Source organism: Dipodomys ordii, unplaced genomic scaffold (assembly GCF_000151885.1).
Source record: "Dipodomys ordii isolate 6190 unplaced genomic scaffold, Dord_2.0 Scaffold27, whole genome shotgun sequence".
NCBI classification, from domain to species: Eukaryota; Metazoa; Chordata; class Mammalia; order Rodentia; family Heteromyidae; genus Dipodomys; species Dipodomys ordii.
In genome coordinates this window covers 11,950,936-11,971,405 of record NW_012267243.1, presented here as the reverse complement: position 1 = coordinate 11,971,405, position 20,470 = coordinate 11,950,936, and the positions used below count along the sequence as shown (strand labels likewise).

The 20,470-nt window shown below is 42.8% G+C and overlaps 1 protein-coding gene across 1 annotated transcript in view; it reads right to left on the bottom strand.

The window, feature by feature from the left end:
- Window positions 1-12,486: 12,486 nt before the first annotated feature.
- Window positions 12,487-20,470, bottom strand: part of Aldh7a1 (aldehyde dehydrogenase 7 family, member A1) — a 31,738-nt gene continuing 23,754 nt past the window's right edge. Inside the window, exons 14-18 of the mRNA XM_013015758.1 lie at window positions 18,525-18,641; window positions 16,641-16,738; window positions 16,390-16,463; window positions 14,361-14,436; window positions 12,487-12,650 (exon numbers count right to left, since the gene is read on the bottom strand). Coding sequence (XP_012871212.1) covers window positions 12,596-12,650; window positions 14,361-14,436; window positions 16,390-16,463; window positions 16,641-16,738; window positions 18,525-18,641 — 420 coding nt within the window. The 3' untranslated portion in view covers window positions 12,487-12,595. The remainder of the gene's footprint in view (window positions 12,651-14,360; window positions 14,437-16,389; window positions 16,464-16,640; window positions 16,739-18,524; window positions 18,642-20,470) is intronic.

Sequence of the window (20,470 nt, the reverse complement as noted above, 5' to 3'; positions counted from 1 at the left end):
GGGAGGGAGGGAAAGAGAAAGAAAGAAAGAAAGAAAGAAAGAAAGAAAGAAAGAAAGAAAGAAAGAAAGAGAAAGAAAGGGAGGGAGGGAGGGAGGGAGAGAAAGAGGAAGGAAGGAAGGAAAGAAGAAAAGGAAGGACAGAAGGAAAGAAAGAAGGAGGAGGGAAAGAGAAAAAGAAGATATGACACTTTGAGGATTTTGAGCTACCTCATGATTCCTCATCTTTGGCCTTTCAATGTCAGCAAGACTCACCATTTCAAAGAGCAAAGGGTAACAAGAGTGGTTTATGAAGGTCAGATGAAACTGCTGCTCGTTTGGAAGAAATGAACAACTAATCCAGTTCTCCTTCTGAGGGAATACGGTGAAATCTGCTGAGAATCCCACCTCTACAGTAACTTGTGGCCTCATAAAGAAGAGGTGGAAATACCGCGTCCAGCGAGTTAGCCAGGGAAGGAAAGAAGACAGACATGGCTGGGCTCCAGCAAACTAGAATCTTCCACTTTTACACATGAAGTTTAAACATAGATTCTGTCTGAGAAAGGCGATAAACAATGGATTCAGGACAACTATAAAGACTTTAAAACTCTAGGATGACTGAGCAGCAAAAGAACCGGAAGTATTGTCTCTGAGAATATGATCTTGTGTGGAAGATGGTGAGCTTTCTTTCTACTTCATTCCCCTCCAGGCCAGGGTTAAGATGACCACACCTGCTACTGAAGGAGGCACAGAACCAGGCATACGGTCTTCCTGGAAGAAAAGCAGGTGTCCATTTCTAAAGCAATATTTTTACTATCTTTTGTTCTGGCACCTTCAGGCTTTTTATATATGGAAGACTTCCTGACATTCCAGCTCATTTTAATCATCAGCCCGTGGCATTTATAAAGGACAAATGAAACGCCCCTCCCCTCTCAGCAGCACAGCTCTGTGCTGTTCTGGAGATCAGGCATCCATGACCGACCGAGCTGATTTCTGAACTCAGATGGCACATGGGAGCCAATGGTAAGTCACCCTGCCGCCTTTCACGTCTGCAAGTGTCTCCTGTGGACGTTTATCTTCACATCTATACCACCACGGATTTCAGTGTTTCCTTCCATAAATTCCATTTTCACTAACTATTTAGGATCCCAGAAACACTCTCTTCTTTAGAGACTGATGATATTGTCTTAATTTGGAGCACTCAGCACCAATAATGGACATGGTGCTAAGCAATAAAAGATCCTAATCTGATCAGCTTTGATACCAATTCTGCCCAAGGTTGAACGATCTGAAGGGATACCTGCTAGTTTTCTAGGCATTCAAGGCCCCCTTACCTGTTAAGCTGCCACAGGTACACTGCTCTCCTGACTTGCCCTGACCCAGGAGAAAACAGGCCAGACACAACGAAGTGGAGAAGATAGCCATTGACCCCACATTTTGGATGTGAGATACCCAGGACCCTGAGGAAAGTTCCTTGGCTGAGCCCTGCACCCCACCCCCGCCCCAGTTTCCTCTGCATTTCCCCAACTGACTCAGAGACTGGGCCCTACGGGCAAATAGATGAGGTCCAGGAAATACCCACCCCAAAATCCTAGCCAGGTAGATGTTTGTTGAGATAGGTCCTCAACCCTTCATCAGATAATCAATTACTACGGGGCTTCCTGGAACCGATTTCCAGAGTTCAGTAACTTCCAGTTTATAGCCATGTTTCTAAGTATTCTAGACTTCTGTAAGTCTGCTTCTAGAAATAGGGCACATCTGTATATTCACCACAAAACATTATACACAGTCTATGTATCTTGATCATAGATCATCTTCCACATGCCCACCCCAAAAAAGACAATTGAAAAGCAAAGAACCAAGTAACAGTCATACCATGAATTTTGTGAAAATCAGACAGAAAAGGAATTAAGATGATCCGCCAACATTATAATATGTCACCACTCTTCCGGGATTTCGTTTTAACTCTTAAGGTGCGACCTGCATTATCTTTATGGCCGTACAATATGTTCATTCTACCTATTCCATGTTCATCCTACCTACTCTGCCTATGTCCTTACTAAGACAGCTCCAAACTATGTCACTGTAGAACATGAATAAAAAAGTCCACTCAGGGATGCCAAAGCACATTTTGAATCAGAAATTTCCTTTGAGGTAAACTTAGTAGTCTGTGTGTGCAGCAGCTTGTAAACTGAAAACAACTCTGGTTAGAAGGAAATTGTCTTTCTGCTCAGCTCTGCTTTGTTGTCTCTCCAAACAGAAGGCAGCCAGATGGCTCAAAGCAGCTCTCCTAGGCTAGATGATGCAGAATTAGGTCAACTTGTTCTGCACTGTGTGCTTATTTTTCTTTTGCACCTATGATGGAGTTTAATGCATCTACAAAGTGCATCATACTCATAATTTTGCCACCGTGCCACTTCCGGCTTTTTTCTTTTTGCTTATGTGGAGCTGAGGAATGTAACCCAGGGCCTCAGGCATGCAAGGCAAGCACTCTACCACTGAGCCACCTTCCCAGCCCCGAAAAATTACTTCTCAAAGTCTCCCAAATCTAGGGTGTTCTGAAGTTCATAGTAAAGTCCTGTCTGCCTGTATGTCAACCCCACTGACATGTGATGCTTGCCGACATAATTCAGGTAAATTAGGACCACAAATGAACATCCTTTGAACATTCTTCTTTACTATGATGTTATATTATCTTAGGTCACTAGAACTCAGCAGTCATGGAAGGCATCAGAAAAAAACGCTAATTACACAGTATTTTCTTCTTGCTTTTGATAAGCAAATAAAAATAGTCTCAGGCAGAGCACTTACCGTATACTCAAGTTGGGCATGGAAAATCCTTGTTCATAGTTCTTTCAGAATTAATATTAAATATATATATATATGAATCTCTTAAATGGAGTTTATAAACACTGAAAGTTTTTAAAAATTAAAATTTTTTAATTTAATTTTAAAAATTAAAATCTATTCTGAGTAATAATCTTTAATTTGTACTTGATAGTCAAATCAACAAATTGTACCAGGTACTGGTGGCTAACGTCTGTAATCCTAGCTACTCACAAGGCTGAGATCTTAGGATCCCAGGTAAAAGCCAGCCCAGGCAAACCAATTTGAGAGCCCCTTCTCTTTAATTGGCCAGCAAAAAGCCAGAATGTGGCTCAAGTGGTAGAATGCCAGCCTTGAGTGAAAAGCGAAGGGAAAGTGTGAGGTTCTGAGTTCAACCCTCAGATTGGCACAAACAAAAAGCATTGGTACGGTATTGTGTGATTGGTAAGGTACTTAAAAATAAATCATAAAATAAATAATACTTTATGTTAATCTTCCTACTTTCTTCTAGATTAGAAATGAGAGACAGGTGCTGCAATCTGAGCTACTCAAGAGGCTGAGATTTGGTTCAAAGCCAGCCCGGGCAGGAAAGTCCGTGAGACTCTCCAATTTACCACCAGTGGCTCAAGTGGTAGATCGCTAGCCTTGAGAAAAAACAAGCTCAGGGACAGCATCCAGGTCCTGAATTCAAGCCCCACAACGAGAAAAAAAAAAAGAATAAAACAAAGAAATTATAATTATGTTACAAATACATTGTTTAATATAAAATATCAGCATTCATGATCATGACCAACTTAAAGCTGTAACTGGTTGAGTGATAACTCACCATCCATACCATCGCACTAACAAAAGTAAAAGGTAATGCCCGTTAATAAATTTGCTAGGACAGCAGACTAGCTATCAGGGACATGTGGTCAATTGAAGGATGATTTATATTGACATTTCCTTCAGGGATAATGTGGAGATTCCAGACATCTACACGTGCATGTGTTCAATAAGGACTTACTTCACCCCCACTGTTGGTGGTCAAAGGTTAATAGACCCAAATCTTCTCAATCTCAGACTGACTTGAGTTTTTAGAGCATAGACATGGCATTTCTCATTTTTGCTTTTAAAATTGCAGCTTAAAATTTAAATTAAAAATTAAAATTAAATTCAAATAAATAAAGTTAAGTAATAATTTAATAAACTAAATAAAATTAAATTCTTAAATTTTAATTTTAGTTTTATATTACATTTTAAGATGTTTTAAATTACATTTTGCTTTTAAAATTACAGGAGTGGGGCTGGGAAGGTGGCTTAGTGGTAGAATGCTTGCCTAGCATGCATGAAGCCCTGGGTTCAATTCCTCAGTACGACATACACAGAAAAAGCCAAAAGTTGTACTGTGGCTCAAGTGGTAGAGTGCTAGACTTGAGCAAAAGAAGCTCAGAGACAGTGCCCAGGTCCTGAAAAAAAAAACTAAACTAAACTAAAATTACAGGAGTGTAATTCTAGCTACTCGGGGAGACAGACCTGAGGATCACAAACAGCTGGAGCAGACACATCCATGAGGCTCTTATCTCTAATTAACTGCCAAAAAGTTAGAGGTGTAGTTCAAGGGGTAGAGGGTCAGCCTTGAACAAAAAAAGGTAAGGGACCAGCACCTAGGCCCTGAGTTCAAGCCCCAGTACTGGCACATAAAAAGAAAACCACCGAAACATTTTTAGATGCTCTCTGGCTCACACCTGTAAAACTAGCTACTCAGGAGACTCAGGATCACGGTTCAAAGCCAGCCTGGGTAGGCAAGTGTGTGAGATTCTTTTCTCCAATTAACCACCAGAAAACTGGAAGTAGAAGCCACCTCTTACCCCATGGTGTAGGACTTTTCTCCCATCCCTCACCAGGTGTGTAATACACAAAGCAAGCCCGTAGAAGTGGGCAAATAGGACAGAGGAACTGTATAATTTGTCTAAAGTAGTGACTATTTTCCCTTCATCTCCCAACTTCTGCTTTTACTGCTTCTTCCCTGATTGAAGCCTTTAAATGTCTATAAATTCCATCTTATAACTTTCCTCTGTGCCTTCTAGCCAGCATTACATATAAACTCTATTAGCTGTGTTCCCTCAGAGTCCGGACAGATTTCGACTCCCAGGACTGTTGCGATCTTCTAGTTCTAATAGCATTGCTGGGGGTGAAGCCAGGTGAGAATAGAGTGGGAAGGAATCCCTTGTGTTCTCTCTTTTTCTTTTGTGTCCATACGGAGGCTTGAACTCAGGGCCTTCTGCTCTCATTTGGCTTTTTCATCCAAGACTCTGGCTTTTTGTTAGTTAGTAGGAAGTAGAATCTCATGGACTTTTCTCCCCAAGCTGGCTCAAAACCTCAATCGTCTTTGTTCAATACACCTAGTATATTTCATTTTATTTTTAATCATCTTTAAGTACTTATACAAATGGGTTTCAATTCAACATGATTTATGAGTACAATTCATCTCGATCAATGTCACCCCTTCCATCACTTGGTATATTTTAATTATTCTTGCTGCTGCACTGTTTTTACATTATCAACTGGGCCCAGAGATATCAGGTTTGCTAAAAATAGGTCACTCGGACAAAAAGGTCTTGTCTCCTTAAGGATCCCTTTAAACAAAGGGAGGTTCCATTAGCTTCTCCTTTCAAGACAAACGTCCTTTCTTTTTTTTAACTTATTATTGTTTTATTATTAGTATTATAGTTACATAAGTCAGGTAAAGAATGCATTTCACTTTGGACAATGTCACACCTTTCCTTGCTTTCTCCCAGTTACAGGTACCTTTTTTGAGATAATTTCCTCCACTTTGGAAACACATCTGTGATCAAATGACTTGCTTTATCAAAAGTTTCCAGAAAAATGTTTTTTCCCAACTGTTCCGTTCCCAGAGAGTACCTTTGGGCAAGGTCAAATGGGGGTGTTTTTCTAGGTTACAGCTCAGTGAGGAAGCAGGAAACCAGTGAGAAAGGCACGCACATTCCTAATCAAGTTATTCGTTAACAATGACTGTTGTTTCTGGCTTATGGCGATCTTGGGCCTTGTTCTCCTGGTCCCTTCTTGCTTCCGTACTGTGACAGAATAAGAAAGCCATTTCCCCATCAGGCTTTGCGTTTTATTTTTAACATGATATACTTCCAAAGACAACCCTATTTACATAACCTGCTTCTTTCAAAGGAACTTTTTTGTGTTTCTGTGCTGACTTGAACTCAAGGTCTGGATACTGCTTTTTAGTTTGGGCTTTCTTTGTTTTTTTGCTCAAGGTAACACTCTACCACTGGAGCCATACCTCTACTTCCAGATCCTTGGTAGCTAATTGAAGGTAAGAGTCTCATGGACTTTCCTGTCTGGGCCGGTATCAAACTGCAGTCCTTAGATCTCAGCCTCATGAGTAGTTCAGATTACAGGGGTCAGCCACTAGCACCTGGCTCATAAAGGGACTTTCCTATGTGTGTGGCTCTGTGTGTGCAGAAGCAAGGCCTAGCCAGCTGTGTGGTCTTCCTGGGGTGACAACAGTGAACCCTCTACCATCTTGCAAACAGAGCACAGATCAAACGCACTTGAGCAGATCACCATGAAAATATCATGCAAGATAAGTGCGAAATTCCCGGATGGGATGCAACAGGCAGTGGCGCACCTGCAGAGACAGCAGCTGAACTGTAACGTTTGCTGGAATTCTCTTTAGAGAGCCAAACCCAGACCCCATCCTCCTTTGTGCTCCGGCATAAGTCCTCATTCGGCCTGTTCCCTTGGTTCTGCTTGACTCTTCATGACATCTGTCTAAAATTGATGAGAACTCCAGGCGAATTAGGTCCTCCCCAAGACCTAATAATGCTCTAAAAAATAAAATAAAGCTGGGCACCAGTGGTACATGCCTATATAATCCTAACTACTCAAGCGGCTGAGATTTGAGGACTAGAATTTGAAGCTAGCCCAGGCAAGAAAGTCCATGAGACTCATGTCCAATTAACCACCAAAAAAACACTTTAACTCAGCAATTCCACTCCTGGGCATTTATTCAAAAGATTACAACAAGGTTACAGTAAAGCCACCAGCACAACCATGCTTGTTGGAGCACTATTCACCATAGGCAAGATATGAAATCAACCCAGATGCCCCTCAATGGACAAATGGATCAAGAAAATGTAGGCTATATTGACAATGGAATTTTACTTGTCCATAAGAGTGATACTGTACAATTTGTAAGGAAATAGAAAGACTTGGAAAAAATTGTACTAAGTTAAGTCAGTTCTAGAGAGACAAAGTTCCATGGCTTACCTCATTTGTGGTAGCTAGGACTAGCCTGAAAACATGCTAGGTGGTGTATGGCAGACTCTTTGGAGAACTCAAATAGCACAGTTCTTTATAAAGACAAAGTCAAAGCTTGACAAAATAAGCACCAGGAAATGGATACTTGAAGCAGGGGAGAGGGAGAGGGCGTGGTAAAGGGAGAGGTAAGAGTAGACTGAAGAGAGGAGAATGTGGTCAAGAATTCATTGCATATACTACAAAATTAAAAGCAAAGGAAGGGGCAGGAGGGAGGGAGAGAACGTTGAAAGGGTAACATGATCAAGATGTACTGAATTCACAAACACTTTGTAAAATGGCAATCCTTTTGTACAACTATTTAAAGATAATAAAAATAAGCCAGAAGTGGAGCTGTGGCTCAAATAGTAGAGAGCCAGCCTTGAGCAGAAAAGTCAAGGACAGTGCCCAGGCCCTGAGTTCAAGCCCCAGGACAGGCAATGAATAATAATAATAATAACAATAACATAATAAAGATAGACTTTCCTTATTTGTTCATGTCTAAGAAGATATGCTAAACATACTTAGGCAATCAGTATATAAAGGGAAGTTTCAGTATTGAGAATAAAAAAACATTCCAGTCTCAAGGAAATTACTTACATGAGAAAAGTTTACCTAGGCAATAGAGAAAATTTTAATCTTTTAAAGGAACCCAGGAAAGAGAAATTGATCTCTGCAACAGAAAAATAACCAGAAAAACATTTCTTGAATTCCAGACAAAGAGTTTCAAAGTCAATCAAAAGGTGTTCAGCTCACTGCAATCCAAGATCAAACAAGTTCAAGCCTCCAATCTACCTCCCCTGCAGATGTCTCCTCGGAATGAGGATTGCTGTGAACTGCAGACAGATTTTTCTAAAATGCTCTCTGAACTTCCTGTCTTGTCCTGAAAGCAGGAAACAAATTCACAAGGGTTTCCTTCCTGCCCTCTCTGCTAGGAAGGACACAATAAAGGTGGAAGACAGCCACGCCACCGGCTTTCCTCCAGGGCCCTTACCTACCAGGAGAGACCCAAGTTCTTTTCTCTGTCTTGTCACTTTTCTAAACCTCCAAGGTCTTTGACTGCCAAATAAAAGACTAAACCCAAAGTCTGTGAACTCCTTTAGGCTTTGTTTGCTAAAAAAAAAAAAATGAAGCTTGGATTATCAGTAAGCCCCAACTGTCCAGACTTCTAGTCAGTGCTGGGATTTTTCCTTAGAGCCTTCTGCTTGCCTGGCTTGCTTGCTTTGCTGGAGGAGATCTATCACTTCAGCTCCAGCTCCACCCTTGCTTTTTGCTACTTATGTTGGAGATGGAGTCTAGAAAGCAGTTCTGGCCTGGACTGGCCTCAAACTATGATTCTTCAGATGTCAGCTGTCCTGAGTTAGGGAGCAAGAATTGTAAATGTGAGTCATCAGCACCCACATCAGACTTCTGGGCCTCTCTCTTTATAAAGCTAGTGCCCCAGGGCAGATCTAAGCCAGGACCAGCTCTGCACAGAAAGCACCTCCCCCATAACACCAGGTGTCTAGCACTCATGACACAGAAAGCTTCTGCATTCAGTACCACATTTGTACTTCTTTGAGAAGAAAAGTATGTAGGTGATGGGAGAATATGAGGCCTGGGAAGAGAGATGGCCTTCCCAGGGCTATACACCCCAGTGCTGGGAACGAAATCCAGGTCTCTTGACGGTCCTAAGACCATAACCTGAAAAGCCACTGAGCCAGAGAGTAGGAAATGAGCAGAGAGGTCGTGAAGCCAGAAGCTCACCCGCGGGTCATGCCTGCTCCCTGACTTCCACTTCCCTTCCATCACCCCGCTTTCCATCCTGCCCACTGACTGCCCAAAGGCTTGTGTGTCTCTGCCGGCATGGCCAGCTGTCCCATTGGTCCAGTCATCCCCTCCACCTCCTCACCAACTTGGAGTTTTCCCCTGAAGGCCTGCTCTCAGAAGATGGGTGCTGCTTGGGTTTCTCACTGCAGGCTGGGTGATGATCATCTCTGAAAAGATGTCAGCTGACTCCAGGTGAAGCAGGAAGGGGCAGGCGATCAGAGAGCAGGAGGGACATTCCCGCCAGCAGGTGGAGCTGAGGGGCAGCTGGTTTTCCTCAGCCTCTACTCCAGGCTCTCAACATAGAACAGCTACTTCTTTGCCACCAGGCCTCCCGAACTGGTTGATTGAAATCTGAAATTTAAATGCTGCCTAGCAATACAATCATTCTGAATTTCACGGTTGTTTTGCAGTTTCACGGGAAATGTCATCACAATCTATCTTGGAAAGTTTTGGGAATAATGGAGTATCAGATTGACAAGACATTCTCAAATAATTTAAAGGGGGAAAAAGTTCTAACTACTATAGTTGCAATTTTAAGTTTGTGATGTTAAAAAAAAAATGTAAGTAAGCACTAGTGGGTTTTAAATCCTAGCTACTAGGGAGGCTAAGAACAGGAGAATTAGGGTTCAAGGTCTGGCTCAGCCCAAAAGAAAACGTGAGACCCCCTTCTCAATCTATAACTAGATACAGTAGCACGTGCATGTCATCCTAGCTATGTGTGAGACTGAGATCAGGTGGCTTATGGTTCAAGGAAACCCAGGCAGATAATTTCTTGAAACTCCATGTCAACAGAAATGCAGTGTAGCGATAAATGCTTGTAATCCCAGCTTAAGATGGGAAGCCTAAAATAGGCGCATCAATTAAGAGCACAATTAAGAGTGCCACCATTTCCAGTGTACTATTTACATTCACCAATCTGGCAACTTAGATTCAAATCTCAGCCCTATTGTGTATCAGCTGTGTATCACACAGTATAAATTCCTTAAACTCTCTCTTTTCAATGAAATGAGAACCATTCCAGTATCTGCTCTGTAGGATTGTCATAAAAATTAATGGGTTTACATTAAGTATTTTTGAAGAATGCCCTATGAAGCTGTTCAAAATGAAAACTCGGGCGTGATCACTAAGGATGGGTGGTGACTGGTAGCTGAGTGCTGTAATCCTAGCTACTAAAGAGGCTGAGATCTGAGGCTCTCCAGAGTTGAAGACAGCCTGAGGAGACAAATCCAAGGGACTCATCTCCAATTAATCAGCAAAACCTTGAAGTGGAGGCATTCCTCAGGTAGTTGAGGACCAGCCTCAAGTGAAAAGCCAACCAAGAACGTGAGGCCCTTAGTCAGAACCAGTTCTAGAAAGGACAGGATAATAGAACATAAAACAACTTAATTACATCTAATTCAAAAGAGAAGACTGAAATCTGCCATTATAGGCAAACGTTGTTTTCCTCTTTCACATTTCGGAAAAAGGCCATAGGCGATAGGATAGGGAACAGTGCAGGGAAGGGCAGCTCAGAAAAGCAGGAGGCTGAGTTCACCTCCTTCCCAGACAAAACAGCTCAATGTATGTTGCTCAATGGAGAGGTTTAGTCAGCAGTGCCACCTACAGGTCAGTATGACAAAGGCACCAATGTCATGCAGAGTTCTGCCAATCTGGAAGGATTTGCAAGCAAATAGCAAAATGGAAATGGTTGTTGGACCTGTGTTTCATATCTAATCTACCTGGGAAAGTAATCAGCCTCTAGATAACATAGTCTCCAGTACTTTGCTCTTTGAGGCTGACCTCTAAGGACTGATTCATTTGCTTTTTGTCTTCAGGACTTTTTTTTTTTTGGGTGGGGGGGAGTCTAGTCATGGGACTTGAACTCTGGGCCTAGAGGCTGTTCCTCAGCCCTTCAGCTCAAGGCTAGCACTCTACCACCTGAGCCACAGTGCCACTTCCAGCTTTTTTTTTCTGCTTATGTGGTGCTGAGGAATCGAACCCAAGGACATGGCATGCATGCAAGGCAAGCGCTCTACCACTGAGCCACCTTCCCAGCCCTTCAGGATTTTAAGTCTAACAATCCGGCTTTCCAAAACTTACCCCTTTGCTGACGAAGCAGGGATTGGCTTAACTGGTAACAGAGAAGCAAACTACCATATCCGTATTAGAGATAAGAAGTTAAAAAAAGGGCTGGGAAGATGGCTCAGTGGTAGAGCGCTTGCCTTGCATGCCTGAGGCCCTGGGTTCAATTCCTCAGCACCATATAAGCAAAAAGAAAAAAGCCAGAGGTGGTGTTGTGGCTCCAGTGGTAGAGCGCTAGCCTTGAGCTGAAGAGCTGAGGGACAGCGCCCAGGCCCAGAGTTCAGGCCCCATGACAGGACCAAAAAAAAAAAGAAGTTAAAAAAAACAAACCAGGTGCCACGGCTTATGCCTGTAATCCTAACTGTTCAGGAGGCTGAGATGTGAGCATCTCAGCTTGATGACAGCCTGGATAAAAGGTCTGTGCAAGAACTGGTGAGAAAAAGGTGAACAAATGAAGCCGTGATACCCACTGGACTCTGGAAAATGAACTATACAACTTCTGGGGGAGGGCCAGGGGAAAAACTGGGAAAAACTGGGAGAGGTGACACTGTTCAAAAAGAAATGTATTCATTACCTGACTTACCTAACTGTAACCCCTCTGTACATCACCTTTATAGTAACAATAAATAAATCAGTCTGTGCAACTCCAATTAATCAGCAAAAAGCAAGATGGAGGTGTGGCTCAAGTGGTAGAGTCAACTAATAAACAAACCAAAGGGCTTGAGACCCTGATTTTAAACGCCAATACCAGCAAATAAAATAAAATTTTAAATAAAAAATAAGATTAGGTCTAATGATCACTTATACACCATGTGAAGGACTCTAAACTGAATGTAACAGGGACAGAAACTCATTTGTCAGCTGGGAATCGGAAATCATAACATATATTTAAAATCACATTGATTAATAACTAAAATACCAATGCTATGGAGACTGTCCAATAGAGGGGAAAGACTCTTTTCAATCCAGAATCCTATACCCAGTCAGCCTGAGGATTAAGTATCTTCCCGTTGGAGTGTCATTCCCACTTCTTGCCAATGTTGTGACCTGGCCAGCTTCCTTACCCTGGGCTCTGATAGGTTAAAAAAAAAAAAAAAAAAAAACTCCTCTCCCAGTTACCTTCGAAACAATCAGTGAGACAGCTCTGCAGAAAGTACTCTAGTACAAAACAAACCATGGACTAGTGGGGAAATACAGTATCCAGGGAAGAGGCTGTAAAACAGAAGAGCAGCAAAGGGAAGCAGAATAAGGCTGAGCAGCAGCCACACTGACGCACTGGGACCTGCACACCGGGGATCGGCGCATGGCCTACACAGCCACTACTTACCAAGTGAGTGACTCTGAGAAACACAACAGACAGCTGTGACATGAAGATCCATCCAACCTGTTGTTGTGGGGATTTTTAATGTGGCTTTGTGTTATAAACATTTTATTCTGACTTGTTTAACAACGAGTGTCTTGATTTACCAGGGATTCAGGGTCCTTAGAAATAATTAGTCACAATCATGTTCCAAAAGCTGCATTTATTCAGGGTAAATCCCCATTTTCTTGGTTGGTCTTCCTTGGCGCAGCTGCAGGAATGCCTCAGTATACCCAACTCATGTGAACCGCGTCACTGAAACTTGATTCCCTGGGCTAGTGGAAGGTCCTTGCTGTAGTTGATGGTGCTAACAGAAACAGAGTTAGACAGACATCACTTTCATGATACAGGAGGCTTTCATGCTACTAAAAAAATGCAGTTGTCCTTATGTTAAACTGTAAGTTCATGGGGAAAAAACAGGATACAAGAGAATATTAATAGCTGGGCACTGGTGGCTCACATCCGTAATCCTAGCTACTCAGGGGGCTGAGATCTGAGGATCACAGTTCAAAGCCAGCCCAGGTAGGAAAGTCTATGAGACTCTTATCTCCAATAAACCACCAGAAAACTGGAAGTGGGGCTGTAGCTTAAGAAGTAAAGTGCTATCCTTGAGCTAAAGAGCTGAGGCACAGCACCCAGGCCCAGAGTTCAGGCCCCATGACTGACCAAAAACAAAAAAGACGTTACTATGAATTCAGCTTTACAAAAGAAAAGCACAAAAACGAAGCTGGAAGTCACAATGCACACACACCTGACTCAGCTTTTCTTTTAAGTAGGACACAGAATGTAAAAACTGTCACTTTGTCTCTTTCAATAAATGGTTTACTTGGATTACGGGAGTGTGGGGAGACAAATATCCTTAGTTGGACAGAAAGAAAATAAATGATAATAATATAGGAAATAGAAGCTTCTTTGTAGCTCGCCAGCTGGAGGATCACCTGGTTCTTTTCCTGAGAGGAAAATCAACCCCACTCAAAGGTTCAGAAAAGTCATCACTAAGTGTTCACCTCCAAGAATATCACTGATTCAAAAAAGGCAAAGCCAGCAGCAGCACTGCGTGCGTGGGACTTGGCGAGCACCGTCCACGCCCCTCAGAGGCTCCCAGCCCGGCCACTGTGGCTAAGGCTGCAAGCGCCAGGCCGAGAAAGCCAGCCAGGGCACAGTACCGGCAAGAAGCAGGGAGTGCACTTGGACACTGGCCCTGGGGTCCTCGCAACACCCCTTTACAACACAGTCCACACGGCCCTGCACCCACATTCTATACTTAGAGAAAAACTATTTTGTTTTCTTTTTTCTTTGGTGCCAGTCCTGGTGCTTGAACTCAGAACCTGGGCACTGTCACTGAGCTTTTTTTTTTTTTTCCTCTCTCTCAAGGGTAGCCCTCTATCACTTGAGCCACGGCTCCACTTCTGGCTCTTTGGAGGTTAACTGGAGTTAAGAGTCTCACAGACTTTCCTGCCCAGGCTGGCTTCAAACCATGATCCTCAGATCTCAGCCTCCTGAATAGCTAGGATTAAAAATATTAGCCACCAGTGCCCAGCAATCAAAGCTATTTCTATGCCAGATTCAGTGGCTCATACCTGTAAACCTAGCTACTCAGGAGGCTGAGATCTGATCAGGGCAGACAAACCCATGAGATTCTTACCTCCTATTAACCACCAAAAAAAAAAAAAAAAAAGCCAGAAATAGAGCTATGGCTCACATGGTAGAGTGCCAGCAGTGAGCAAAAAGCCAAGAAAGAGAATGAGGCCCCAAGTTCAAGTCCCAGTACTGGCATCAAAAACACCAAGCAGTCGGGTGATGGTGGCTCATCCTATAATCCAGGGCTCACAATTTTTCTGACCTTGGAGCATGCATTCTGCATTACGGATGTTCAAAACTGTAGTGCAAACCAATGGTCTAAAAGGAGAGAGCTGTGGAATGCAAACTAAAATGAAGTGAAACAGAGCCACAACACAAAGTAGGAGGTGACAGCACATCCCCAGGTTGGAGCCCCCCCCCCCAGGCCCCTCCTTACCAGGTGGAGCGTCTCATGTACTGCTTCCAGGCGTCGCTGCCGGACTCCCTGCCCCCGCCTGTGTGCTTCTCTCCCCCTGGAATCAGAGGAAGCCGGCCTCTTAGGTCTTAGGAGCTCGTGCTCTCTCTGGCACTTACTTGGTACGGATAAAGAGAGAAGGAAAGCACCCTTCCCTACTTCCACTCAGCCCACAGAAATTTCCACACACCCCACGCCAAAACACACAGAAAAGGGACATGAGAGGGTACAGAAAGTAGATGGAGTTATGAGGAAAAGCATCAAAAAACAAAAGGAAAATAACAGTAACTGTATAATTAAAATGTTGTGCATGGAAACCTTGAGACATTGGAAACAGGATTTTCTTTTCCTAATGCTTATCTAAATATTCTGATTTTCTGACATGTAAATATAAACATATTAGATAATGCATATGTGTTGAATGTATATAATTTTTAAAATGAGTCTCGAGTGTTGGGGCTTATGTCTATAAATCGTAGCTACTTGGAAGGCTAAGATGGGTAGAACCACAGAAAGAGGCCAGCCCACACCTAAATAAAACAATAAAAAACTGGGCATGGTGGCTGCAAACCTGTCATTCTAGCTACACAGAAGGCAGGAGGTTCGTGGTCCAGACTAGCCAGAGAGGAGAGAAAAGACAAGACCCTTTGCTCAAAAATAAACAAGCAACTAGAACAAAAAGTGCTGGAGTCATGGCTCAAATGGCAGTGCTCAGGAAGTGTCATGACAAGGCCTGAGTCCAAACCCAGAACTGCCAAGGTCACCTGCAGGAGGCAAGGAGAAAGAAAATGGAAGTGGACTGCTTTTTCCATTATAAGATGTTTTCACAACTCTAAGAAAGAAGGGGCACCCAGACAGAATGAGCACACATGGGCTAACACAGAGACTAAAGGTCCACAGCGGAGCAAGGACACACACGCACACACACACACACACAAAACACAGCAGGCAGAGACAGGGCTGAAAGGGAAACTTCACACCTGCACACTGAACAGTAATTCTATACCAAACAACAACAACAAAAAAAAAACACAAGAAAAAAAAACTTTGGATAATTTTTAATAAGTAAAATATATATGCTTGTTAAGGAGGGATTTCTTTAAAAAGAAAAAACCTATTTGTAAGTTTAAGCATTAATAACTCATTGTTTATTAAGAGAAAAGAAAATCCGGACCAGAATAAGAAAAGCAATTGCGCATTTCATGTAACAAAGATAGTATGTGGCACAGGGCGATGGTTTTGCAGGACACGGGAGTGCACACTTACAATCCCAGCACTCAGCAGATGAAGGCAAAAAAATTATGAGTTTGGGGATAGCCTGGTCTACAAAAAAGAAAAAAAAACTGAAAAAATAAAGATCTGCTTAATATTTGTAATGCCCACTGCAAAGAGACACAGAATAGTGTATGTGAAGTTTTCTGGCTCTGGAGCAGGGGTTTTTAGTGGTTTGGGGGAATGAAATCTTCTCCTGAGAAAACAACTGCTCCCTTCCAGGGTTTCCGTATCTTGGATTGAGGCCTCTGCTCTGGCCTGATATAACATTTCGGCAGAAGACACAGGACTCTGGCGGTAACCTCAAAAATGGAATTGGCATTTTTTGTTTGTTACAGATCACATAAGGCCATCTCAGAAAACAAAATCATGTTTCAATTTCTTAATGATTGTTCTAAAAGCTCCTATTGCCGGGTGCTTGTGGTTCACACCTGCTATTATAGCTACTCAGTTTGCTGAGATCTCAGGATCTCCCTAAGAAGCCAGCCCAGGCAGAAAAGTTTGTAACTCTTACTACCAAATAACCAACAAAAAGCCACAGGTGGAGCTGTGGCTCTAGTGGTAGAACATGTGCTTTGAACAAAAGAGCTAAGCGACAGCACCCTGGCCCAGTGTTCAAGTCCCAATGCTGGTACAAAAACACATACACACATAAATACACACACACCGTAAGCAGATACTAAGTAAAGCAAGTTAATTTCCAGCCCAACTTGAAAAAGAGAAATGGTGGCCTACGTACCAAATGCGCCTCCGATCTCAGCACCACTGGTTGGAATGTTGACATTCACAATGCCGCAGTCTGAACCTTTAGGTCTACGTAGAAGGAGGGGCATGGTGAGAATGACAGGGAATCTTTAAAAATCAAAATAAGATGAAGCCCAAAGACTATCCAATGTTAAAAACAAAAACAAAAAGCCATTCAATCTTTTCAAAGTCCACTCATCACACAAATGAGATCCACATAAATGTTTGAAAGAGACAAAACTATACCCAAGCCAGCGGAAGATTCTGCCCAGATCCTTGGTAAAGATGCTACTAGAAAGTCCCTGTTTCACTTCATTATTCCATGCAAACACCTCCTCTTCATTCTAAAAGAACAGACATCAGTTGGAGGCTGTTAGATGTTACAGTGCTCAGGTCAAAGTTCACTGCTGTAAGTGGATATTCACGGCTCACACCTGGAATCCTAACTACTCAAGAGACTAAGAGAATCACACGGTTCAAAGCCAACCCAGGCAGACTAATCTGAGATTCTCTTATCTCCAGTTAACCAGCAAAATTTAAAAAAAGTGCAGGTAGAGCTCAGGTATTAGAATGACAGCTTTGAGCCACTAAGCTAAAGAAGAATACAAGGCCTTGAGTTCAAGCCCCAGTATTTGCACATATGTATGCAGGTGTATACAAGAGCGAGAGAGCACACACACGCAAATACACACACACACACACACACACACACACACACACACACACACACACACAAAGTTCCTGGCATTAATCTGATTTAATTGATGTAAACCAAGAACCAATATCCCAGTTGACTAGTTTCACTATTTTTTTTTTTGTCGGTCATGGGGCTTGACCTCTGGGCCTGGGCGCTGTCTCTCAGCTCTTCAGCTCAAGGCCAGCGATCTATCACTTGAGCTACAGCGCCACTTCCGGTTTTCTAGTGGTTTATTGGAGATAGGAGTCTCACAGTCTTTTCTGCCCGGGCTGGCTTTGAACCACGATCCTCAGATCTCAGCCTCCTGAGTAGCTAGGATTACAGGCGTGAGCCACTGGTGCCCAGCTAGTTTTACTATTTCTATGTTCCTCTCTTAGGACAGGATCATGTATTAATAAGTAACACTCATAGAGGTTTTGCTTCAATTCTACTTTAAGGAGCAAAGCTTATAGTCTTCCAGTCAAGCTACTAACTATAATGGATAATATGTATTCAATTTTTATCCTATACAGCACACTGATGTCTGCATTTATTCAGTCCCTAGGACACAACTTTTATACTATCGATCACCAACTCACAAATGTGCCAACTGAAACCCCAAGAAGCAAGGACATTTGCTCAAAAGCTCAAAATCAAACCCACACAGCATAAAGCACAAAATGACACTCACAAGTCTCACAGATGGATAATGGAGAGACATCCTAAAGCAAGATATAAATAAACAATAAGACGCAATTCCTACCATCATTTGCCTGCTCACAATGTCACATTCACACCCGGATTCAGTCTCTGAAATCTTAAAACTAACTAAATATTTGCTGACTTGGCCAGGGCCTGCCTCAGGTTAAAATAACCACAGCCCAATCCCCGACTGCAGATTATAGAAGTGTATCTTTACACTGCCCTTGACCTTCTCATTGTGTGTGCTCACGGGCCCGCAACCAGGCTGTCCAACTGTCCAGTTCCTGTGTTAACAGACCCTGCCTCACCAGACTCAGTGGTTCACCTGTAATCCTAGTTATTCAGGAGGCTGAGATCTGAAGATCACAGTTTAAAATCAACCCAAGCAGGAAAGTCTGTGAGACCTTTATCTTCATTTAACCACCAAATAAGCTAGAAGAGCTGTGGCTCAAGAGGAGAGACAGAGACAGAGACAGAGAGGCTGCCTCTATGGCTTAGATTAAGGCAATACAGGACACAAATGCATACCTTCCATAACCATTAACGCCAGTCAATTCCCATCTCAGTTTCCCTAGCAGCCAGCCTGCCATGCTTTCTTTCGTATTTTATCTGGGACCTTTCAATGTTTCCCACTCACAGTGACTTTAAGAAGCTTTCCCAAGGGCTACTCAAGTGAAACATACCATCCTTCATTTCCCCCTAGCTTCTCGTTTACTTCAACTTTGGACTAGAGAAACGGGATGAATGTCTACCTTGAATTTGAAGACATAGAGAATGGGAGCAAACGTCTCCGTGTGCGCGATGGCCGCATCGTGGGCAAGGCCTGTCACGATGGTAGGCTCCACGTAATTCCCAGGGCGGTTCATCACCTCAGAGAGAAATAAAATGAAAAGATTCAAGGCGTTTTGGTTTCTAGTAGATGAAGGCTAAAGAACACCAACTTTGTCTACATTTCTAAGAAAAAAGGAAAGAAAGAAAAAGCATTTATAAGGCCGGGAAGGTGGCTTAGCGGTAGAGCGCCTGCCTAGCATGCATGAAGCCCTGGGTTTGATTCCGAAGTACCACATAAACAAAAAAAAGTTGGGAGTGGCGCTGTGGCTCAAGTGGCAGAGTGCTGGCTGTGAGCACAAGAAGCTCAGGGGGAGTGCCCAGGCCCTGAGTTCAAGCCCCAGGACTAGCAAAAAAGAGAAAAGGAAAAGGACTTCTACGTAAGGTATTTCTTTTCTTGACTAAATTATATCTCTTCCTCCTATTGGTTCTAATTTACTTGATCAGAGAAAAATAGCAAAAAGGAATAGTTGGGGAGGAGAATGTTCTATGCATCACAACTGACTTTATTTTTTTTTAAATGTTACAAGTATGTTTTGTTTTGTGCATTGCTAGTACTGAGGTTGAACTCCTGTATGCTCAGCTGGCTTGCTTGTAGCTAGTGTTCTATCACTTCAGCCACAGCTCTAGCCCACTTTTTGCTGCATATTTTGGAGATAGGAGTCTTGGGAAATTTTCTGCCCAGGCTAGTTTTGAACAGGAGAGCCTCCAGATCTCAAGAGTTAATAGGCATGAATTACCAGCACCCAACTGCAAGTGGCTATTTCAAAAATAATTTTAAGGTTGGTATTCTGTACCTACTGTGTTATATGCTGAAACCCTAATGAATCCAAAGGCTCCATATTTGGAGACAGAACCTTCAAAGTGGTAACTACAGTTATCAATAAATAAAACCATCAGGACTATATCCCTATTAGAAGTAGAAGAAACTTGGAGAGTTCTCTCCCCTCTCTGAGAAAAGTCACAGAGAACACAGCAATAGTGAGCCATCTGTAAGCAAGAAAGACTTCATCAGAAACTAACCCTTAGATCAGGTGCTGGTGTCTCATGCCTATAATCTTAGCTACTCAAGAGGCTGAGATCTGAGAATCAAGGTTCAAGGTTTGGAGCCAGCCCCAAAAAACAAATCCATAAATTCTTTGTTTGTTTTTTCGGGGAGGTCCGGTCGTGGGGCCTGAACTCTGGGCCTGGGCGCTGTCCCTCAGCTCTTCAGCTCAAGGCTAGCACTCTACCACTTGAGCCACAGTGCCACTTCCAGCTTTTTTCCTTTTTTTGCTTATGTGGCCCTGAGGAATCAAACCCAGGGCCTCAGGCATGCAAGGCAAGTGCTCTACCACTGAGCCACCTTCCCAGCCCAACCCATGAATTCTTATATACAAGTAATCAGAAAAACGACACAAATGGAAGTGTGGCTTGAGTGGCAGAGTCACAGTTATGAGCAAAAAGGCCAAATGAGAGGCCCTGAGTTCAAGCTCTAGTACTAGCAAGAAGAAAGAAAAAAAAAGGAAGGAAAGAAGGGAGGGAGGGAGAAAAACAACCCCAACCTTGCCAACACCTTGGTTGTAGATTTCAAGCCTCCAGAACTACAAAGCTTGAAAACATACTTCTGTTGCCTAAACTACCCAGGCCAGGGTATTTTGTTATAGAAGCCTTTGCAGACTAATACATACTGTGGCAAAGCAAGGATTCCAGAAGGGTACATTATAGACATTCTCCTAACCAACCTCCATGTAATCAAATTCCTAATTAGTCTCCATTAACTTCATAACTCTCTTTCTATGATGTATCTCAATGCCACTACAAGTGGCTCTGAGTGTGGTCCATCTTCCAATGAGCCTCTGAAGTTCTGTTCTCTCCCTGTTTGTTAATT